Source organism: Octopus bimaculoides, chromosome 23 (assembly GCF_046866305.1).
Source record: "Octopus bimaculoides isolate indiv1 chromosome 23, ASM4686630v1, whole genome shotgun sequence".
Taxonomy (NCBI): Eukaryota; Metazoa; Mollusca; class Cephalopoda; order Octopoda; family Octopodidae; genus Octopus; species Octopus bimaculoides.
The window spans coordinates 35,121,829-35,146,828 of record NC_142950.1 but is presented as its reverse complement, the minus strand read 5'-3'; the positions used below and the strand labels follow the sequence as shown (position 1 = coordinate 35,146,828).

Genomic DNA, 25,000 nt, shown 5'->3' with positions numbered 1-25,000 from the left:
AAAATTAATGTATGGTTCGACCGGGGTCTGGGAAGCCAGGAGGCTGCACCAGGCTCCTGTCTGATCTAGCAGTGTTTCTACAGCTGGATGCCCTTCCTAACGCCGACCACTCTGTGAGTGTCGTAGGTGCTTTTTACGTGCCACTGGCACAGAAGCCAGTCTCAAAATTTTATCATTACTCTTTTACTGCAAAAATCAGATATATCCACCCCAAATTCCATTTGTGGATAGTAGACATATCCACTCAAACTTCCATTTTCCTTTTACAGTGGAAATCAGATATGTCCACTTAAAATTCCATTACCCCTAACTGCAGAAAAGTAGTTTTATAACCAAATCCATTTTTTGTTGAGGAATGTCATGTTTAAAGCTATTTTTGGTTGAAAGATTTCAAATTTATTGAGTCCACATGACTTGCAGGAAATACCATTTCTATTTTCTTTTGGTAGATTTTTAACATCATTACTGGAATAACCACGAGATTTAATGTTGCAGTTTAAGGATTAAAAAGTTTGCTTCATAATCATGTGGCTTTTGTTTGGTTTCACTTTGCTAATTTCTATAACGAAGCTTTAGCTTGGGTCAGATATAAAGAGAAAAGAATTTCGCCACAGGAGTGCTGTGTGGTAAGTAGCCTGCTTTCTGACCACATATTCCAGGTTCAGTCCCACTGCATGGCACCCTGGGGGCAAGTGTCATCTACTATAACCTCGGGCCGACCAAAGCCTTAGGAGTGGATTTGGTAGACAGAAACTGAAAGAAGCCTGGTTTGGAGGTGATGTACAGAAATTATATAGAAAAAAATTTTAATTAAGGTACTCAGAAACCTGGATGTTTGTACATTTACAGATTTTTATTAATGTCACATATTAAATGAAGCGCTTTTCACCTAGTCGTGTAGGTTTTTCAATTTGAAAAACCTACACGACTAGGTGAAAAGCGCTTTATTTAATATGTGACATTAATAAAAATCTGTAAATGTACAAACATCCAGGTTTCTGAGTACCTTAATTAAAATTTTTTTCTATATATATATATATATATATATATGTTTATGCGTGTCTGTGTTTGTGTGCCTGTGATTGTTCCCCCACCATTGCTTAGACAACTGATGTTGGTGTGTTTACATCCCTGTGACTTCGCGGTTCAGCCAAAGAGTCCGATACAATAAGTACTAAGCTTACAAAGAATAAGTCCTGGGGTTGATTTGCTCGGCTAAAGGCAGTGCTCCAGCATGGCCACAGTCAAATGACAGATAAAAGAAAAACGTAATTGTATGATGTCTGTAAACAATAAAGCTAATTTAATTAAGGTGCGGATTGCGTTTGACCCTCTGACCAATAACTAACGAGGAGTTGGTGACCTTCTGTGTTTGTTTCTCGTTTGTACATTTATTATAATATGTTTTTAACTTATTTAAATGGATCATCACGTAGGGTTGCTAAATTTGTTTACAGGTAAATAGTTCCATATTTCCATATGACATCTCTTCCTCCCTTTCTCTCTCTCTCTCTCTCACCTTCTTTTGCCTTCTCTCTCTGCTCTCTCCCACTTTTCTCCTTCCTCCCACTAACATCTGACCTGTGGTCATCGTCTCATCTTCTTCCTTGCTTCCCGACCACATGGTTCCTGGTTCAGTCCCACTGTGTAGCACCTTGGACAAGTGTCTTCTTCTATAGCCTCGGGCCGACCAAAGCCTTGTGAATGGATTTGGTAGACAGAAACTGAAAGAAACCCATCGAATATATATATGTGTGTGCGTGAGTGTGTGTGTGTGTGTGTGTGTGTGTGTGTGTGTGTGTGTGTATGCGCATGTGTGTATGTTTGTGTGTCTGTTTGTCCCCCCCCCCTACTGTCGCTTGACAACCGATGTTGGTGTGTCTACGTCCCCATAACTTAGCGATTCGGCAAAAGATATTAACAAAATAAATACTAGGCTTACAAACAATGAGTCATGGGGTCGATTTGTTTGACTAAAGGTGGTGCTCCAGCATGGCCACAGTCAAACGAAAGAATATGTAGGTATCGGTACGTGAGCGTGTCATGCGTATGCATTGTTGTACATACATATATATGCGTGTGTGTGTGTGTGTGTGTGTGTATGCATGTAATTATGTATATGTTGATGTGTATGTACATCTTAGCTCTCTACGTCTGTGTACATCTTCATATGCAGATGTTTATCTCTGTCTTGGTGATGCTGCCAATTCCCATATTAATAGCGCTGTGTGCTCAGCCATCCGTATCTGAATTGTAAATTTCTCAGATTCTGGCTCGACACGAAACAGCTTATCACTTCATTTTTAAGACCTACACCACCAACTGACATGTGACATGTTGTAAACCAAGGAGTATCTGTTTATCGATATAGCTGTGAACATGCATCTGTGTGTGCTTGTGTATCTTTATGTGTTTATGTATATGTATATGTATGTCCATGTATATATGTGTGTGTGTGCCTCTGTGTGTGCAGCTGTATATTTGAATTTTTGTTTTCCTCAGTATAGAAACACTGATGAAACAATAACAACCCTCTGGCACTCAGTTCTGGAGCATAGGTCCTTGTAGCAGAAACAGCTGTAAGCTAATGAATGTGATTACATAACTCCTGTTCTTTTGTCATTTATTTAATATCATTCATATGCACGTACATATGTTGTATTAATATATTTACATACACACACACACACACGTGTGTGTGCATTTTTGTGTGCAAATATATATGTGTATGATGTATATATGTGTGAGAAGAGTATTTAATGCTTGAAGAATTGATCATTGATCTTGGTGAGAAAAGTATTGATGAGGAGATAGAGATGCTGATCACAAGAATCTCCATCTCTTACTGCATTATGCTGGCTGCCTGCATCATTGCATCATTGACTTGTATAATTCAAACCTGGAATCAAGCTACCTGTTGATGAAGCGGTAATAATTAAAAATGTATATAGGTCATTGTTTAGTTAGTCAGCATGTCAGTTTAGCTTATACCGAGATATGTTGGAGACAGTATAAATATTATGATGACGACGACGACGATGATGATGGTGACGATGATGATGATCATGATGGTGGTGGTGATGATCATGATGGTGGTGGTGGTGATGATCATGATCATGATGATGACAATGATGGTGGTGATGATAATGATGGTGATGAGTACAATAATGATGATGATGATGATGAAGAAGCAAGTAATAAACGATTGTAATATTAGTAATAATATCAGACATCATTTAAGGCGGTGAACTGGCAGAATACCGATATGGTGCTGTTTAACATTTTCATTTGAAGCGTTAAGAGAAGACTTTACTGGACTTGTACTTTTGAAAGACCAAAACAACAGCGGAAGAAAGAAATATTTCAATCTTTGCTAATCTCTTGAGATGAATTAAACATTAAACTGGCGACAGATGGCGAGTTTGGCCACAGATGGAGCGCCACAGAATGGTAGGCCGTGATTTAAGTGTTGTGTCCAGATTAAAATCAAATCTTCAGCCTATAAATGAAGATCTCCCATCTTTGTAGTGTGAATTGCTTTATGAATTACTAAGTGATGTACTGCTGCAAAACTCTGAAAAATTGGCCAAGTCATTGATATCACTGTAAAAAAAACAGTTATATTTTATATTCTTTATCTTCTATCTGTTACTTGTTTCAGTCGTTAGACTGTGGCCATGCTGGGGCACCGCCTTGAAGAATTTTTCGTTGAATGAATCGACCCCCCCCCCCCCTCCCAGGACTTATTTTTTAAAGCCTGGTACTTTTTCTGGTAAATTTTCAGATTAACACCTGCACGATTTTTACTAGGGTGTTAGGGTGGGAATTCTGTCCCTAACCCTAACCGTAACCCTAAAACACTAACCTTAACCCTAACACACTAGTGAAAATTGTGCGGGTGTTAATCTGTAAATTTACCCTTTTTCTTTCTGGTCGCTTTTGCTGAACCTACCACTAAGTTATGGAGATGTAAACAAACCAACACTAGTTGCCAAGCAGTTGCAGGGGTCAAACGCAGGCACACATGTAATTTTTGTTGTCATCAGAGTATGTGTCCCTTGTTACTCACAGCCTCTGGTTACCATAACAGCCGTGGGCGATCGCATTCCTATTCATTTCTTTTTTTTTTTCTCTAAGCAATGTAAAAAAAAAAATAAATGAAAAAAAAAAAACCGCCCAGCCTATTTGGAAGCTCTATTTAACACGTCATGTTTGTAGGCGAGCTATTGTCATACATTGAAATGGTGTCAGTTATAATACAAGCAAAATATTAACAACAATAGTTGATATATATATTTAACTATTCACCCGATTTCGTCGAGAAATAGATCCATATAAAAATATTTAGTAACACAGTTTGTATTAGTTCTGAATGACTGTGATATCAACATTGGGTTACTGAGTTACACCTGAGATTTGTTCAAGACTAACATGTGGGTGTTGGACCTCCAATTCACATTTGCATTTGCTTATCAGATCGTGGCGTTTTGTTTGTTCTACAACCACCCTTAACCCCTAACCCTTTAGCGTTCAGAGTATTCTCTTAAATTTAATGCTTTATTCATTCACATGGTTTCGAATTAATCATGCATTATCTCGTACCTTTGTGATTTTGATAATGTGATTGTTTATGCTTTAGAATTTATTGCCAGGTAGGTGTGAGAGGCCAAATCAGGCCAGTTTGAACACAAAACAGGTTGGACACTTTAGGTCACATATGGTCAGTTCAAATGCTAAAGTATTAAAATGTACCGGACTTTAGCCAGTATATATTTTGGTGCTTTAACCCTTTGATTCTGTAATTAAATTTCATGGTCATTCCCATAACGATGTTAATTATCCATCAAAAAATAGAATTGATATTTTCTGTTTCTGCAATGCTTTTTCAGTATCCCCTGTGGGTATGGATTTTCATATCCACCCCTAAAAACATTTGATTTTGGCTCAATAAAGAGATATTTGATGAAATATGTGAAAAAACAATTAAGAGAATCTGAAAAATTGTCATTTGTCAAAAGTGTCACTGAGGACTTCTTTATTTCTCGCAGCAATAAGGAGAGGTTTTCACAAAAGCCATGGGGTAACATCACTTTCTGCAGTTAGCAGTTGTAAGATCTTGAACGGATATATCTGTTTTCAACAGTCAAAGGGTTAAACACTAGACCTATTCATGGGTATTCAGAGGGTATTGGTTCCAAATATATTACCAGTTTTGCTCTAACGTTTTTACTTCTGGAGATACAGAATACCTGACCTCTTTATATGTGAAAGCACATGGCTTAGTGGTTAGGGTTTTTGGCTTTCAATCATAAGGTCATGAGTTCGATTCCTGGTGGTGTGTTGTGTCCTTGAGCAAGACACTTTACTTCATATTGCTCCAGTCCACTCAGCTGGCAAAACTGAGTTGTACCTGTAATTCAAAAGAAGCCAGCCTTGTCACATTGTGTCACACTGAATCTCCCATAACGATGGTTGCCTTTCAACCTTTTGGGGGTCAATAAAATAAGTACCAGTTGCGCACTGGGGTTGATGTAATTGACTTAACTCCTCCCTAGGATTGCTGGCCTTGTGTCATGATTTGAAACCAACTCTTTACATACTCTTAAACAAACACATACTAAAGTAAGTCAGTTTATTTCAGTGCAAAAAGCTTAGAGTAAAAGCATTGAACAAAACAAGTGTTTGCTTTTGCTGTTTATGCAGTGAATTCCCCGAGACTAAGCTTAGAAAAACTTGGAGATATGTGATAGTGTCACCGAGATAAGAAAGCTTATAAAACATTGTTATTCCTTGGCACTTAATGGTCTGAGTTCTCTGCATGACATTGGTTTGTTCTAACTATTAACACTTGATTGTCAACCATTAGGCAGACAACTAATCTAAATTAGTGGATGACATGCTCTTCAGTTTTTAAAAAGCTTCTCTGTAACTTGAGCTTCAAGGTCCATTATCTCCATGGTTATTTCAATCACCTTCCAGAAAAGCTTGGCAGTTTAAACAAACAGCAAGGAGAAATATTTCAAAATAGAGTTTAAGAATAAGGGATAATAGGTACCCCACAGGACACGTACAGGAAGATAGATTATGGTGCCATGTCTTCATGTCCGTTGTCACTTTGTCAAATGTCTTTTCGTCTGACATCTTTTGATCCAATGAATTTTTTTGTCCAACAACAAATCCTATCAATAAAATTCTAAATGCCATCCGAATGTGACCAATGCTAGTTCCACCTGACTGGCTCCCATGCTGGTGGCACGTGAAAAGCACCATCTGAGCGTGGCCGATGCCAGTGCCACCTGACTGGCTCCTGTGCTGGAGGCATGTAAAAAGCATCATTCGAGCATGACCGATGCCAGTGCCCCCTGATGGCTCCTGTGCCGGTGGCACGTAAAAAGCACCATCCGAATGTGACCGATGCCGGTGCCACCTGACTGGCTCCTGTGCCAGTGGCACATAAAAAGCACTCACTACACTCTCAGAGTGGTTGGCATTAGGAAGGGCATCCAGCTGTAGAAACCTTGCCAGATCAGATTGGAGTTTGGTTCAGCCTCCTGGCTTGTCAGTCCCCAGTCAAACCGTCCAACCCATGTCAGCATGGAAAACAGATATTAAACGATGATGATGATGATTAAATAATGGAATGAGAAATATAGAACACTTCAAACATAGTTTTTTATATATTTATTCATTTTCTATTTGCATTCTTTTAAAAAATGTTTTCTACTAAAAATTTATAATTCTGTTATATTGTTTATGTTGCTTTTTCTCTTTTATTTTTCAGACTGTTTCTGGCAGCGAATAATCTGATTTTATGGAATGGACTATCTTTTTATATTCTAGAAAACCTCAACTGACTCCAGCGAATTTACTAATAAAAGCTCAACAAATCTTCTGAAAGACTGGTGCTATAAGATACACACACATGCACACACATACAATGATTAATATCTGAAAGAAAGACCAAAAAAAAAAAAAAACCTGTTTTTATGATTCCTTATTGTTGTGATTCTATGGCGTTGCTGTCCAATGCCAATTACTGACTGATCACCCTTGTTCCAGCCTTCATCATAATGATATTCACAGAATGGTTTGCCTCAGTGAAGTAATTCTGTCACCTTTACATCCAACTGGAACAATCGAAGCTGAAACTTTTTGAAGAGATATCTTTGAGAATCTGTTGGAAGAAATTCCTCTACCATGTTTCTTGTTGGCGAAACATTTTAACTCGTGTAGCTTGAAGAATTAGCTGTATTCGTAAAAATGGATTCTTCAAGAGACATTGCCAAAACAGAGATGTCTGCAAACATCCTGGAAATTCCGTTTGATTTGAAGATGAGTTCTAGCCGAACTATTCGGTCGAATAAGACTGCAGCAAACAACTTCCGAGAATATCTGAGGGAGAAAGGATTTAACGAGAAGTTTGAAAACTTTGACGTACCAACATTGAACAAGAGTCTTGGAAATTTCTACATCGATGCCAGGCAGGCTGATGGCACTCACTACAAAGTGAACTCTTTAGAAAACTTTCGATATGGATTAAACCGATACTTGAGGTCAGCACCTTATTTTAGAAAAATTGATATTATCAAAGATAATGAGTTTTCCGATGCTAATCAGTTTTTCAAGGCAGCGATCATGGAATTGAAAAGACTCGGTAAAGGCGATGTCGAACATCATCCAGTGATAACAAGTGCCGACCTAAAGTCTTTGTATGAATCTGCTTACTTTGACCCGAGCACACCAGCCGGGTTATTGAATAAGGTTCAGTTTGACATACGCATGTATTTCTTTCGACGGGGAATGGAAAACATGTCCAAAATGACGAAATCGACATTTGCCGTCATGAAGGATCCAGAATCCGGATTGAAAGTTGTTGTCAAAGTGGATGAGTTTGGATCCAGTCCGAAAGAGAACCAGTCTGAAAGCATAACTGGAGTTATGCCGGAGTCAGTGGGCAGCCGTTTGTGTCCGGTGAAGTCCTTTCAACTGTATCTGAGCAAACTCCATCCGGACTGCGACCGACTTTGGCAGAGACCAAGAGAGAATTCATTCTTTGATGACGACATCTGGTATTGTCGATCTGCTGTTGGTGAGAAAAACTTGGCCAAATTCATGTCTGGTCTGAGTAGAACATGCTCTTTGTCCAGAACGTATACCAACCATTCAATAAGAGCTACTGGGGCAGCCATTCTGCGGAAATACTTTGAATCAAATATGATAATGGCTGTGATGGGACAGAAGTCAGCTTCTTATCTCTCTGGTTATCAGCGTATTAGCAACAAGGACAAGATCTCTATGGGGCAGGCAATTACGGCAAACCTTTGCAGTGCAGAATCGTCTGCGGACAACTCGTTTGCAGACGAAGAGAAAAACACACAACAGGTAAGGATATCTTCCAGACTATGTGGTTTATTGATCTCATATATGTTATTGATTGTATTCTATTGATTCCAGGAGGAATGAAATGACAGAATCTGGAGAGAGTGGGATTAAAGCTTTTATATTTTATTCTTTTACTTCTTTCTGTCATTTGACTGTGGCCATGCTGGGGCACCACCTTGAAGGGCTTTAGTCAAGCAAATCGACCCCAGGACTTAGTTTTTTAAGTCTAGTACTTATTATATCGATCCCTTTTGCTGAACTGCTAAGTTACGAGAATGTAAATCTAAGATCAATGTCATTCCACCCATGACCTTTGCAGCTTTTTGTATATCTCAGGCTACATTGGTCAGTATGCCCTTCCTTTTTTAAAGATAAAATGGTGTGATTTCAAGAAATTTGACTGCTATTTCTAGTTGACTGAAGGACTATATAGATGTCTTGTTGACCAGTGGACCAAGTAGTTAACATTACTTTGTTATTTAACCCCAGGTCATCCCTAATTGAATAGGTCCAGGATCAAAACATTCATTTTTCTGTAGTCCTTGTTGAAATCTTACTGTGTGGTAAGGGTTCAATCCCACTGCGTGGCACCTTGGGCAAGTGTCTTCTACTATAACCTTGGGCTGACCAAAGTCTTGTGAGTAGATTTGGTAGATGGAAACTGAAAGAAACCTGTTGTATATATATTGTGTATATATATATGTATATATATATATATATATATATATATATATATATAGATAGATATAAGTTCTGGGGGTCGATTTGCTCGACTAAAAGCGGTGCTCCAGCATGGCTGCAGTCAAATGACTGAAACAAGTAATAGAGTATATACATACACACATACATATATACACACACACACACTCACACACATATATATACACACATACGTTATTAATATATGTATATCTATCTATCTATCTGTCTATCTATCTATCTATCTATATATATATATATATATATATATATATATATATATATATATATATTAGTATGTATTAATATATGTGTACAAATGAGAAAGGTGTACTCAATCTAAATCTCTGTGTTTTTGAGAATCATCAGGAGCACGTATCCACTAGCAACCACATGCTTGGAGTGTGTGTGTGTGTAAAGACAAGTTATGAAATCTGCTGATGATACACTTTGGCTTACTGGCACTTTTTTCTCTCCACTGCCAGCATATGTTTACCTCCACCACCACCGCTGCCACCAGCACCGCTGCCACCACCGCCTTCACAACCTCTTTTGCCATCATAACCACTGCAGCTAACTTCACCACTGCCACCACCACCATCACAACCTCTCCTACCATTATAACCACTGCTATTAACTTCACCGCCGCCACCACTACCACTACTACCACTACTGCTGCTACTACTACTACTACTACTGTACCACCATCACTACTACTACTACCACCACCACCACCACCACCATCATTACAACCTCTACCACCGCCTTCACAACTTCTCCTACCATCATAACCATTGCTACTAACTTCATCACTGCCCCCCCACCACCACCACCACAGCTGCTGCCACCACCACCACCACCACTGCCACCATTCTATGTCACTGTTGCTATTTAATTATTTACTATTGTCCATATATATATATATATATATTGACATTTTCTCTGCTTGTTTATTTATTCATTTATTTCAGCTGCTGCACCTACTGCACCAATAGCAACAGCGGTAGCTTGTTGTTGTTGCTGTTGTTGTTGTTGGTATTGTTAAGTTATCAAGTAGCAAAAATGGCTTCGAGTTTCTTCAATGGCAGTGTATTCAGGCTGCTGCTAAAAAAAAAAACAACAAAAAAAGCAACAAAAATATCCCCTCCCCTCCAAAAAAAAGCAGCAGCAACAACAACAACAACAGTATTTTAAATGTGATGATGATGATGATGAGGAGGAGGAGGAGAATAATAAAGGGGACACTGGAAGGATTGATTATAACACCATTGATGACCTTGTTGACGATGATGATGATGATGATGATAGTGATAGTGATGATGGCTGTAGTGGTAGTAATGGTGACAGCAGAAGGCTTGACGATGTTGACAATGATGATATTGGGGGTGATGATGATGTTGGCGATGCTGGTGGTCGTGGTGGTGATTAGAAATGTCTGACTTGGAGAGACAGAACACAAAGGGACATAACTGTTTACTGCAAGCCATTGAATTTGTCATTGTGTTGATGGTGTGAGAAAGTCCATTTCTAAGTCGGAGTGGCCGTTGAATTGATTTACTTAACTTTAGTGTCTTTAGAAAGAGGTAGTGAGCTGGACAATCGTTGAAATGACCAGAAGGTTATGTCTATCTCCTGGCCTTGCATCATGTCCACGAACAAGGGACTTGACCCTTTTGTTAACAGCTTTGTTGAAAAACCACCTTTATTCCAATTAATTTTGAAAACAATGTCGTTCTTTTATTCTTTTACTTGTTTGGGGGAAGGGAAAGTCGATTACATCGTCCCCTGTACTCAACTGGTACTTAATTTATTGACCCTGAAAGATGAAAGCCAAAGCCGACCTTGGTGTAATTTGAACTCAGAATGTACCGGCAAATGAAATACCACCAAGCATTTTGCCCGGTGTGCTAACGATTCTGCCAGCTCCACCACCTTACTGTAACAATAATAATTCATTTCTACTCTAGGCACAAGGCCTGAAATTTTGGGTGAAGGGGGCCAGTCAATTAGATGGACACCAGTATGCAACTGGTACTTAATTTATCGACCCGAAAAGGATAAAAGGCAAAGTCGACATCGGTGGAATTTGAACTCAGACCGCCCAGCATGCTAGCAATTCTGCCAGCTCACTGCCTTACTGTAACAATAATAATGTTATATTGATTAGTGTTAAATTGATGGTTTAGAAGCAAATTTTCCACTTTTCCTAATAAATTATTGTGTGAAGCCTGAATATTTTAGAATCTGACATTTCAACAACATTGGTGGACTTCTCCACAGTTTTATCCTACAAACTTGTTTATCTTTATTATGTTTACATTATTAACACTGTCATGTGACCAAAATACCGTTCTGGGAGATTTATATATGTCACATTCTTTCCATGTTTTCATTTCACCAAAGTTAAGCACCAACCATAGTGTTTAACATATTTTTATTTTCGTTTACTTTTTTTTTCTTTTTTTCTACATATGTCAAAATATGAAGAAGACATTCTAAAAGAGGTGTCATTTAATTTTCATTGGTTGTTATTTTATGTTGGTCCCCTTCTCCAATGCCCTCTCCCCTCTCAAAGGATCTTTGTCTCGCAAGTTACTCAGTGAAAGCTGCACCAGGCCACAATTGTCAGTTTGGCATGGTTTCTACAGCTGGATGCCCTCCCTAATGCCAACCCCTTTACACAGTGTATGGGGTGTTTTTCCAAGTGGCACCAGTGCTAGTGCTTTTTACGTGGTTTCTTTCATGTACCTTCTATGAAATCCAGTCACAAGGCTTTGGTCAGCATTGTTTTAGCATTCAAATGACGCCACCCTGCTGGCTAGAAGGAGCAGGCCAACATTCCCCCTGCTCCAGCAATGGGAAATGAAGTGTTTTGCTCAAGAACACAACACACTGCCCAGTCTGGGAATCGAACCTACAATCTAATGATCATGAGTGCAACAGCCTAACCACTGGGCCACGTGCCTTCACTATATACAGTAATACCTCACTTTACAAGGGCCTGCTTTACAAGACCCCAGGTTTATGAGTTTTATTTTATAATGAATATAAAAAGGTTAAACAGCCATTTTGTGTGCGTGGTAATGTCACAACATGTGACAACAACTGGTTCTGACACATCTACACAGCTGCATATTGCAATGGAGTAACATGAGCGCACAAGATCTCGTTGCTACTACAGGAAGTTATTGCTTTGTTTTATGAGTTTCCACTTTACAAACGATCTCTTGTATGTCGAGGTGTTACTGTATACAGGGTGGCCCAAAAGTAGGTTTACAGTTATTCAACTATCTCTTTCGCATTCATATATTAACAGCTTAGATCTTAATTATAAAAAAATATGAAACCATTATTCTATGCTAATTCAGTTAATTTTGTCAAGCTCCCATTTCAGTTTGTAAGATAAAAATTTAAATTATTTACATTATTTACATTTGACGGATATTTGTCCTCATTTTGTTTGTTGTTAACACAACGTTTCGGTTGATATACCCTCTAGCCTTCATCAGGTGTCAACCGTAGAAACCATGCCAAAGCTGACATGGAGCATGATGCAGTCCTGTGGCTCACAACATCCGGTCAAACCATTCAACCCGTGGCAGTATGGAAAGTGGACATTTAATGATGATGATGATAAAAATGCTAAAAGGGGTCATTTAAATCCCCTCTTTGCTACTTTTTACTGATGCCAGGAGCTGTTACTGTTTTTATTTGTTTTATTTTATTATTTCTATTTTTGCAGACCACACCTACCACCTCTGATAATTCAGTGAAAACATCTTCGTCACAGCTACAAAGCTTTGGTCTCACAGACTACAATAAAGGTAAGAATTAAATAGAATTTCATTTTCAAATACGTGTTCGACTGTGGACAAGTGGATATGGTATTGGACTACTTTCTCCACAGTCTTGAGTTCAAATCTGCTGCTAGAATTCTAATGTATTTCAAGGTACAACACCTTATTCTACCTTACCTCACTTCGCTTTATCTCACTCTGTACTACTGTGTAGTAATCACCATGGATACACAGTACCATTTCATAGTAGGCAGTATAGGTATGCAGTACCACCTCATTGCATGGTCAATTCTATGGCCACACATTACTGCTGCATAATAACTAATATGCTTTGGACATAGAAGGGCATCCAGCTGTAGAAACTCTGCCAAATCAGATTGGAGCCTGGTGTAGCCATCTGGTTGCACCAGTCCTCAGTCAAATCGTCCAACCCATGCTAGCATGGAAAGCGGACGTTAAACGACGACGATACAACGATACGATAGAGTACCACTCCATAGTAGGTACTACGAGTACCCAGTACCACGTCTCAAACAGAGACCAAACAATCATCTCATCTCATCTCTTGTGCCCACTTCTCCCTGCGAGGATCTTGCGGGGAGAAGAGTCTTTAAGCATCAGGTATGAAGATACTGTTGCATTATAATTCAGAGAACTCCCAGAAGAAACTAAGGACCTTGAAACGGAGTGGAGACTATTCAGCTTGGCAGTTTCTGTTTCAGCTGTTAAAAGTTGTGGGTGAAAGCAGCCTGGGGTGGTGCCAAGTGGCAAGAAAGAGACTAAACACTGCTTGAAAAATACCAACAACAACAATAACAACGGAAAACAACCAAACATGCTTCTATCTCACTAATAGTGATTCCTGATCTACAAAGATTTAACCCTTCAGCATTCAGATTATTCCATCGAATATAATGCTTGTTTATTCACATCATTTTGAATTAATCATACATTATCTCATGGCTTTAAGGTCTTGATGATGTGATTGTTTATTTTCAGAATGATATTGTAGAAAAGGTGTGAGAGGCTGGATGTGGCCAGTTTGAACATAAAACAGAATAGTTGGGCCAGATATGCCAGGTTTAAATGCTAAAGGGTTAAACATACAATCACCAAAGATTTCTGGTTTACTTATTGACTGAATATAATTTCAAGGGTCCCTTCTTGAACTTTGATGCTATTTCAGTTTTTCGAGTTTTTGTTGACCCAGCTCTTCTTTAAAAAAAAAAGGTTCTGTTTTTATTTATATTATTTTACTTCTAGGTGCTAGCCATTCGATGGATATGCCTTTAAACCAGAGTCCTTGTCCAACAGACAATTCCTGGTTAAATAAAGAATTATCAACAAAGCTACAGGTAACCTTTCCAAATAATTATTTGTGATGTTTACGTCTTTACATCTAAAGCTTCTGCGTTGGGGCCTGCTCTTCAATATTCAGCCGGTGATGGAATATGTGTTCATGGTTACATACGGTCTACCTAGGAGTATAATATTTAATGTATTTCCAAGATGGCTGTTAACTGGCAGGTTTGTTAGTGTTGGATAGACTGCCTTGGGCTATTGGTTCCGGCTCTCTGTGCCCTGAGTTCAAATACTGCTGAGGTCAATTTTGCTTTTCCTTTTGTGGGTTGCTGAATAAATAAAATACCCGTGCTGTACTACAAGGCATATGTTTGTCTGTCTGTCTCTTTTTCTAGAAGAAATTGACTGTCATTAGACCTTGAGAGGGATGGCCTGGTCTAAAAATGGGAGTTTAGCTGCTATTTCTAACACATTGAACAACCACATAGCAGCAACTCATTTGTGGACTCATTTGATGTTAATGATTTAATGATAATGATGACGATAATAAAAAAACAAAATAAAGGAAATTACTATTATCATTATTATTATTATTATTATTATTATTATTATTATTATTATTATGAAAGAAATCATTACCCGTCTGTTCTACATTCGTTGCAGTCTAGCAGCTCTACGTCTATGGAGAAAGTGAAAACAGTGGACCTTGTCAGTAATAAAAGGTCCGTTATGGCATCGGAGAATGTGGGAGCTTTGAAGGTGTTGCAAAGATATTCTGTTAGCAGCCAGAATGAAAACAACAGAGAAAACCAGTAAGTGGAACCCCTCACCTCCAACCCCAAAATCTTCATATTCAGTTTGTTTTCCTTCTTTCTCGACAATTTTTCAAGGTGTGCTCCAGCATGGTCACAGTCTAATGACTAAAACAAGTAAAAAGAATAAAATAAACCTATCTTCTGAAGGCTCAGCCTTTTCTCCTTTTTTAAGGGCCAGAAGTTACCTCTGGTTTTCTGTATGGCATTTGGTGGATAAGGGGCTAAATTTCCTCCCAGTATGTAAAGGAAACTCATTTATAATAATTTCAGTCATTGGACTGTGGCCTTGCTGGGACACAACTCTCAAGGGTTTAGTCCAGTGGTTCTTAACCGTGGTTTGTATATATATATATATATATATATATATATATATATATACGATGGGCTTCTTTCAGTTTCTATCTACCAAACCCACTCACAAGGCTTTGGTTGGCCCAAGGCTATAGTAGAAAACACTTGCCCAAGGTGCCACGCAGTGAGACTGAACCTGGAACAATGTGGTTGGGAAGCAAGCTTCTTATCACACAGCCACACCTGCACCTGATTGACCGTTGACTGGACACTATTCAATTTTTTTTCTCCGTGTTTTTCTCCTTGTCTCCGTATTCTTTCTGTTGAAGAGCGTAGCTCGAAACGTCAAAGACTTTCCGTATTCCCGAGCGTCATACTAATATATCCTTTTGTTATTTACACCACCTGTCCTCGTCTGTTGTTATTATTTGTATATTCTCCCATATATATATATATATATATATATGTGTGTGTGTGTGTATTTATTTGTGTGTGTGTGTCTTGGTGTCTGTGTTTGTCCTCCCATCACCATTCGACAACTGGTGTTGGTGTGTTTATGTCCCTGTATCTTAGTAGTTTGGTAAAAATGACCGATAGAATAAGTACTAGACTTAAGAAATCACTCCTGGGATCGAACCCTTGAAGGGGGGTACTCCAGCATGACTACGGTGAAATCACTGAAGCAAATTAAAAAAAAAAAAAAAAAAGAATAAAATAAAACAAGATTTTTGAAACATTGAATGGGTCTGAGGGCCCAGAAGAGTAAATTATGAAAAAAAGGGTTCCACAGCCAAGAAATGGTTGGGAATCACCAATTCAGCTCCATTCATTTATTCTGTGTTACGATGTTTAATTATCTGAACATTTTTTTTTTCCTCAGGGATAATATACACCACTCCATGACGATGTTGAAAGGGAAAAATGACATCTCTGTGGAGAAGTCTTCTGCTCAGATGTCACCGATTCCACTCGACAGTCCGGATGTTTCCGATGAGTTCAGCATCGAGATTTTGGGAGACGAAGCTGAAGAGGACGAGGAAGAGCAACAAATTGTTATTTCTGAACACCAACACAATGTTATGTCAAGTTTGGCCTTACTCTGGAAAAATGGTAAACTCTGCGATGCTGCCATTGGTAATGGCACCACAAAAATAATGGTAAGCTTTCGATTGTTTAGCATCACATTGGTTTCAGTACCTTTCATCATCATCATCACCACTACCACCACCACCACCTCATCATCATCATCATTTAACCTTTTTGATACCAATATACCTGAGATCACCATTGGTTCTTTGGTGCAAATTTCATGTTTTAAATTATTTATTATGGCCAGGTTCCAACCTTGGCCACAGCAACAAAGTCCATTTGCCACACTTCTCGGTCCATCATCATGGCCTTGAGGGCCTGGATACTTATCCAGGCCAGAGTCTGCAATCAAATAGTCAAATTTAAGTGTAATGACATTTTCCTCTTCTTACATCACCATGAAGTGGGTTCCACAAGACTTATTTGGATGCTTCCAGTTGCAGGGCGGTGCATGCAGTGACCAGATAGCCACAGTCATCTTTGCCTGATCTTCTTGCTAACTTTTGGCAGGTCTCCATAAAGGCCTTCATTTGTCATATGTTGCTGCTATTTCACATTTAGGGCTACTCGTAGATCTAAATTAAAGCTTTCTATCAAAATTAATTCTGATTTCTGTTCCAAACAGCAGCTTAACCCTTTAGCATTCTGATTTCTCTGTGAAATGTAATGCTTATTCATTTTCAATCTTCCATGAAAAATTCAGGACACCTGAGTGTATTTGGGAGAATTCTCACCTTTGCTTGTAAACAGGTGAGGGTTGGCAACAGGAAGGGCATCCTGCAACTGATCCATGCAAGGATGGCAAATCATCATCATCATCATCGTTTAACGTCCGCTTTCCATGCTGGCATGGGTTGACAATGGTGATGACAATGCCCTTCCTATTACCAACCCTTAACTGTTGTTCAAGCAAGGGATATCTTGATTCCATGGGTCTTCGACAATGCACAACATTTTTTTGGTTCTGAAGCAGTGACAGTGTGGAATATCTGCATTCAGTCATGTTTGCATGCATACATACATGTGCATTCATACATGCGCACCCACACAATGGGTTTCCTGTAGTTTCCTTCTACCGAAATTCCCTCGTGTGGCATTGATTATCTTGGGGCTATAGTACAAGACATTTTCCTCAAACTGCCCAACATTGGGGTTGAACCTGAAGCCATGTGGTTTTGAAGCAAACTTTCTTAACCACACAGCCATGCCTGCACCGGTGACTGTTTGAAGTGTTAGTAAAACTAATGTGACTGTATGAAATGTTATTCTTTTATGTGTTTCAGCCAGGTGGCTGTGGTCATGCTGGAGCAAAACTAATGTTGTTGTTATTTATGTTTTCTTTCAGGTTCACAAAGTCGTGCTGTTGGCAATCTGTCCAAGACTGCTGTCTATGTTTAATGCAGATGTACAAGCCAACCGTTTCCTGCAGGTAAATTTCCCCCAAAGAGTCAGTCGAGAGGCCCTTACAGCCTTTGCTGAGTATATGTACAACGGTGTCCTGAGTCTGACTCCCAGACTCTTAGACCAGTTGCTGCTGATTGCTCTACAGCTTGGAATTAAAGAACTGGAATTGCTCTGTGATGCCAACTTGATGACTACCCCAGACAACCGAAAGACTTCAACCTCCAGCCTTAATAACATCAATTTACACTCTGGGCGTGGCTTCAGGACGACGCCTGTTTACCATCGACAGCAGAACAAAGTCCGGCACATTCAGCAGCAGCAGCAGCAACAACATCAGCAGCAACAGCAACAACATCAGCAGCAACAGCAGTATGTAAATTCCCATTCATTCATCGACGACTCCGATGTTCCTACAGCTGCAATGAACCAAAAGTTCTTGCACGAGGCACACGTACGTCAAAGGTTTGGCTACTCTTCATTGCATCAAGACCGCCAATCTGATATGTACCAGGTGGCCAACGCTAATGTAGGTTCCTCGAGCGGATCGGCAAAACTTGTAAGCTCTATGGACGATTACCAACTGGATGATGCCATTAAAATCGAACCAATTAATGTCGATGATGAGAAATATAGCCAACATTCTGATATGGAAGATCACCTAAATCCTGCCGTTTCATCCAACTTCCATCAAGCGACAGAGGAATTGGTAAATCATACTAACGAATCTTCTCTTAATGAGAAAGACAACATCCCTACTTCATCATTTCAGCATTTGCCGACAAACACTTCTAGTTTCTCCGACACGAGATCTCTGATTGACTTTCAAAACGGTTCCACTGTGCGTCAGAGACAGTCGGCTAACAAGAGGAATTCGTCAAATATTAGTTTCACTATTAAAAACGAAAATGTGAGCCAGTTAGATAGTGACCAAGATGACTGTGTAGAGGTGACTCCTAACGAAAGTACTGTCAGTTCTCGTAAGATGAGTAAATTAGAACTTTTTAGTCCCAGAAACTGTATTGATGTTGAAATGTTACCTGAATGCGAAATGGGTTCGATTCAGATAACTGATATAAGAAGTGGTTCACACAACACTGCCGTGTCTTGATTTTTAGTTAGTGGTACTGAAAAATAGAGAGAGAGAGAGAGGGAAAGAAAAGAGTGAGAGAGAGTGAGAGAGAGGACAGAAACAGGTGAGAGCAGAGGTGGGGGTCTTTGAGAAAGGAAACAAACAAAAACATAAAGACAAAAAACAAACAGTAGCTTCTCAATTTCTGTTTTCATATTCTTGGTTAAATTTTTATATGTAGAACTTGAGAAGTGTTTGGGTGACCAACAACACACACCAACCTACTAATCAGCCAGCCAACCACTACAATAACAACAACAACAGAAAATGACAATAGCATTAGTAACAGTTATCTCATCCTACTAAGTAGTCATTTTATTTATTTACCAATGGCGTGGTTTAAAAATAAAAATAAAAATGAATTCACAAATTTTTTAAAATATTTTTTTTTACTTGTTTATTATTTCAGATTATAAGGAAATGAGCTGGTGGAATCATTAGCAGGCCGGGCAGGATCATTAGCAGGCCAGGCAGGATCGTTAGGACGGTGGGCAGAATCGTTAGCAAGAAAAAAGATTAAAAATTAAATAGGCGTGGCTGTGTGGTAAGAAGTTTTCTTCCTAACCACATGGTTCTGGGTTCAGGCCCACTGTGTGACACCTTTTGGCAAGTGTCTTCTACTACAGCCTTGGACTGACCAAAGTCTTGTGAGTGGATTTGGTAGATGGAAACTGAAAGAAGCCCGTCGCATACACACACACTGGTTGTTCTATAAAACTAAAGTATTTAGCATTTAATTCGGTGAATGAATTCATCAGCGGGCAGTTTAGCTTAATGGAAGCTTTGAGGGATATGGGTTCGAGTCCCATGGCTGGTTGTTGACAAATTTTCCCACCTTGTAAGGGTAGTTTACCCAGCATTTCTGCTTTTCTAACAGTTAACTCTGTGTTGGAAAAAATATTATCTTCTTATTTGTATCGTATAATACACATTTTGATGCGTCTAATAAAAAAAAACAAATATTTGTTTACATTTACACACACACACACACACACATTTTATGTATGTATATGTGTGTGTGTGTTGTGTGTCTGTTTGTCCCTGCCTCCACAGCTTGACAGCTGGTGTCAATGTGTTTACCTCCCCATAACTTTACAGTTCAGTATTAGAGACCAATAAAATAAATACCAGGCTTAAAAAGGACACAGGTACTGGGGTCGATTGGTTTGACTAAAAATTTTTCAAGGCAGTGCTCCAGCATGGCCACAGTGTAATGACTGAAACAAGTTAAGCATAAAGGATGCATGTTCTTCAATTTTATTTAATCCAGAAGCGATTATCTCCCCTTAAATGGGAAACTCACCAGAAACCCTACCACTTGTGAAATGAGAAGTTAGTCCACATTACTCTGTAAGGAGTGGAGGTACATGGTTAGAGCAGCGGACTCGTGGTCGAGGGATCGTGGGTTCAAATCTCAGACCGGGTGATGTGTGTGTTTATGAGCAAAACACCTAAGCTCCACGTGGCTCTGGCAGAAGGTAATGGTGAACTTCAATTTATAAACCATATTTACCATGAAAATAATTTTAAAAAATCTTTGTCCTCCACAATATTTTTCCTTTCGTCCATAACTTCTCAGTCTTAGGAGTAATTATAAAATATTTTAAAAACTTTATTCCTGGATTTAATCAACAAAAAAAATAAAACTTGAATTTTAGACTTTCCTTCATACAAACACAATACATTAATATTTTTTGTTGATTAATCTAAGATTAAAACGAAGGATATATTTACAATTAACAAGAATATAACACATGCAACAAAAGCAATATTTTGGAGAATGGGCGAGGTTCTTATACGAAGATGAAACTGGTGATCTGGTAGAATTGTTAGCATGCCAGACGAAATGCTAAGTGACATTTCGTCAGTCTTTACGTTTTGAGTTCAAATTCCACCAAAGTCTGTTTGCCTTTCACTCTTTCCGGTTCATTGAAATAACCAATTGACTACTGGGGTTAATTTACTCGACTAGCTCCCTCCCGCAAAATGACAGGCCTTGTGCCTATAATGGAAAAGGATTCTTTTAGGAAGACTATTATAGAAAATAATGCAAGGGAGATAAACCATCGGTAACCACATAATCAAGGGAGGTAACTGAATAGTATTTTAAAGACAAAAATAAGCTTAAATGATTGTCATTATTCGTCACTTAGTTGCCCATCCATTGGAATCGCATATATTATTTTCTACTCGAGGCACAAGGCCCAAAATTTTTGGGGAAGGGTCCAGTCGATTAGATCGACCCCAGTACGCAACTGGTACTTTATTTGTCGACCATGAAAGGTAAAGTCAACCTTGGTGGAATTTGAACTCATTCTCTTTCAGTGTTTCAATCCATCCACTGCCTTGATATTAACTGCTGTGTCCCATTCCTCTTTATTAAAAACCCTTTTTAAGCCCCTACTATTCGGATTACTTTGTCAAATGTAAGGCTTAATTATTTTGAATTAATTGTTTTAAATTAATCATGCATTGTCTTGCAGCTTTGAGATTTCAATGATGTGTTGGTATATTTTTGGAATGACATTGCAGGGTAAGTGTGAGAGGCTGGATTTGGCCACTTTGGATATAAAACAGGCAGAATATTTGGGCATGATGTGGCTGGTTTATATGCTTGAGAGTTAATAAAACGATTGATCACATTGAACTAATGTTGTCCTAGATACACTAAGGCTGAGAAAAATGTAAAGAAAAGAATTGTCACTGCTAAAGCATCTTTGATCAAAATGTGGCTCAATCAGAAATAACCTGGGGTTAAAAAAAACCCACAACAACAACAGCAGCAACAATTACAACAACAACAACAACAACAATAATTGCTGCAATAACGATAACCGAAGCCATTTTATTTGTTTTCAAAACTTAAAACATTATTTATCAGACTTTCTAGAAATGTCAGACAGGAATGACACTCGGTGGGAAGAGTCTGGGCTTCACATGGAGAAGCAAGAAAGAAGAAGAAGAAGGAAGGTGCTTTGATCCTTGGCATTGGAAACGGAACGGATTGGTTGAAATGAGAGAATGGCAGTATTATTTATTTTCCGTGTAGTAGTAAGATTTGGTCATGCAGTAGCAGGTCTCGAAGGGGTAGAGACAATAGCTGTAGAGAATATTGGTGCATTGGAGTCCAGGGCAGCACGTATCTTGATCTGGGTGACATTGCTTCAAATACAGGGTACACTGGAAAATACATAGAAATATATATATACATATATAGATATAGATGCATAAAGATATATATGTGTGTGTGTGTGTGTGTGTATTCTTTTATTCTTGTTTCAGTCATTTGCCTGTGGCCATGCTGGAGTACAGCTTAGAAGGGTTTTATTCGAAGAAATTAACCCCAGGACATATTTTTAAGCCTTGAACTTATTCTGTCAGTCTCCTTTGCTGAACCTCTAAGTTACGGGGATGTAAACACACCAACATCGGTTGTCAAGCGGTGACGGGAGGAGAAGCACACAGACACAAAGTTACACACACATAGATACATACACACACACTATATATATACATACATATATATATATATATATACAACAGGCTTCTTTCAGTTTCTGTCTACCAAATCCACTGTAAAGTGAGTTAGGCATTAGGAAGGGCATCCAGCTGTAGAAACCAGGCCAAATCAAGATGGATCCTGGTGCAGCTCCTCTCAAATCGTCCAACCCATGCCAGCATAGACAACAGACGTTGATGATGATGATGATATGTGTGTGTGTGTGTGTATGCAAGCGTGTTTTTGTTCCCCACCACTACTTGGCAACTGGTGACGATGTGTTTATGTCCCTGTAACTTAGCAGCTTAGCAAAAGAGACTGACAGAATATTTGGCCAGTGCAGTTGTTTCCCCTTAATAAATCTCTTGACCAAACCACGACGATCGAAAGACTGTGTTGACAGAAGTAGTTGACCTTTAGCGCCCCCTCTACTACCAGACAGGGGATTATTTTTTTATTGACCCCTGGAAGATTAAACACGAAGTTGACCTCCTTAAACTCCTATATAGTATTACTTTGTGCACAGGAAAGAAAAATTAATACGAACGAGATTTTTCATTTTCTTTTTTTTTTTTTTAAATTCTCTTAAGAGCTAAAAGAGAATAAGTGAAATGTTCCTGATCCTCAATGAGGGACATAACCTTAAATCAAATACCTAACCTGAATGCTTGCTACAAGGACCAGAGTATCAATGACTTGTAGGGACGTGGTATTTCGTTATGCAATCGTAACATGATGTAAAGTATATTAAATGTTTTTATAAGTCAATGCTGTGTCTTACCTGTGTTAGCAGTGCGCTTTTACATCACTTACATCTCTACAGATATTTTATAGAAATTATAGCCTGCAGAGTCTCGGATACAAAAGGTTGTAGCAAAAACCAGTGCTGGTTATAATTTCGATAGAAAATCTGCAGAGATAACCTTCACAAGTTTCAAAGACCAGAGAGGGTTATTAAATTGATTGAATAACAAGAATGGTTCCACTGATGAGCTCTGTCTACCAAAATTGCATTCTCATGTGACTTTGGTTAACTCAAGGCTACGTAAGAAGTAATTGTAATTTTTACAGAAAGTGGATATGAGAGAAAAGCTTTTAGTGTGAGGTTTTATCTAAAATTCAAAAAGCAAACACAAACTTTGAGAAAAAATTATAATTAATAAATAATTTATAAGTATCTTGAAACAGGGAGTTACTTTTCAATCACTTTGTAGTTTATTCGTACTTACAGTGGGCGGTTCTTTACGTCTTGGAGATAACTTTGGTACAGTCACAATAAATACGTAACTATGACAGTAAATTAACAGGGAAGAAGCGAGCAAGAGCCAGAGGAATATTCCGTTGAACACATGCATTTCTGAAAAATAGAAAAGAAAAAAAAACAAAATGAAGTGGAATAAAATAAAAACAATGAAAATATTAGTTTTGTTTATTGTAGAGTGGGGGGGGTTAGTTTAGTGGTGAACAGCATTCTTGATGTAGTTGTTGTTGTTGTTGTTGTTTAGGGCCTGGCTTACAAACCCTGATCTAGAAGAACCTCCCGTATGTACTCAAAAAGCATGAGGTCCAAATCTGTTGGATATAACACATTGAATTGGAATATAAGAAAGAAAAAAAAAGGTAAGGGGAAAATTAAAAAAATATATTTTACTGATTTTTAGGTGTAAATAAATGCAAGGGTCACATTGTGTGTGTGTGTGTGTGTTCATCTTCTCACCCCACCCCACTTTTCATTTGCATGTATCTATTATCCTATTCTCTGATGCCACCAAATTTTGAAGTTGCTTCAAATTTAGCAATTGCTTAAAGTTTGGAAGTTGCTTTAAATCTAGTAGTTGCCTTAAATTTTGAAGTTGCTTCAAATTTAGCAATTGCTTCATGTTTAAAAGTTGCTTCAAATACAGCAGCTGCTTTAACTGTAGCAGTTGCGTCAAGTCTAAAAGTTGCTTTAAATCTAGCAATTGCCTCAAATCTAGATGCTATTGTAAATTTAACAGTTGCCTCAAGTCTAGAAACTGCTTCAAATTTAGCAGTTGCCTTTAGTCTAGAAGTTGCTTAACTAGAATTGTTAAAAGGAAGTAATGAAGGAAAACGCTGCCACCACTGCCACTACCTCTGCAACCACCACCACTATCACTGCTACTAACATTGCCACCACTAAAACCCAACACTGCCACAACTTCTACAACAACCGTCACCATATTCACCACCATCACAACCACCACCACTATCATCACTACAACCATCACCACCACCACCACCACTATCACTCTTGCAACTACCTCCACTACCAGCACCAGTACTGTCACTACTCCCACTACCACCACCACTATCATCACCATTTCCACTTTCGCCATCACAATGATTTTAACCACCACCAACACCAACACCACCAGACACTCTCATAACAACAACAACAACAACAACAACACCAGTTACTGTTACTAATACTATTGTTGAGGTTATCTTGCTAGAAATAGCAGCCATATGTTCTTCATATCAAATCTTACTGTCTTAGAAAAATGTGAATCAATGACAAAAATGACTGGCAAAAAAAAAAAAAAGTAAAAAGACTGGATGGTCACATCTGGAA

The 25,000-nt window shown here is 38.6% G+C and overlaps 1 protein-coding gene and 1 long non-coding RNA gene across 3 annotated transcripts in view; one reads left to right on the top strand and one right to left on the bottom strand.

Moving 5' to 3' along the window:
• The window catches only part of LOC106871210 (uncharacterized), a 22,949-nt gene extending 3,661 nt beyond the window's left edge, over nt 1-19,288 (top strand). Inside the window, exons 1-7 of one of the 2 annotated variants that reach the window (XM_089340561.1) lie at nt 450-626; nt 6,782-8,382; nt 12,824-12,905; nt 14,142-14,233; nt 14,844-14,992; nt 16,167-16,443; nt 17,721-19,288. In XM_089340561.1, the coding sequence (XP_089196687.1) occupies nt 7,261-8,382; nt 12,824-12,905; nt 14,142-14,233; nt 14,844-14,992; nt 16,167-16,443; nt 17,721-18,887 (2,889 nt within the window). In that variant the 5' untranslated portion in view covers nt 450-626; nt 6,782-7,260 and the 3' untranslated portion in view covers nt 18,888-19,288. Of the gene's footprint in view, nt 1-449; nt 627-6,781; nt 8,383-12,823; nt 12,906-14,141; nt 14,234-14,843; nt 14,993-16,166; nt 16,444-17,720 lie in introns of those variants that run through there. The other variant, XM_014917556.3, reaches the window with a different exon arrangement.
• A 2,436-nt stretch (nt 19,289-21,724) lies between these two features.
• The window catches only part of LOC106871209 (uncharacterized), a 4,092-nt gene continuing 816 nt past the window's right edge, over nt 21,725-25,000 (bottom strand). The window contains exons 2-3 of the long non-coding RNA XR_001409636.3: nt 23,637-23,764; nt 21,725-22,088 (exon numbers count right to left, since the gene is read on the bottom strand). This is a non-coding gene — a long non-coding RNA (uncharacterized LOC106871209). The remainder of the gene's footprint in view (nt 22,089-23,636; nt 23,765-25,000) is intronic.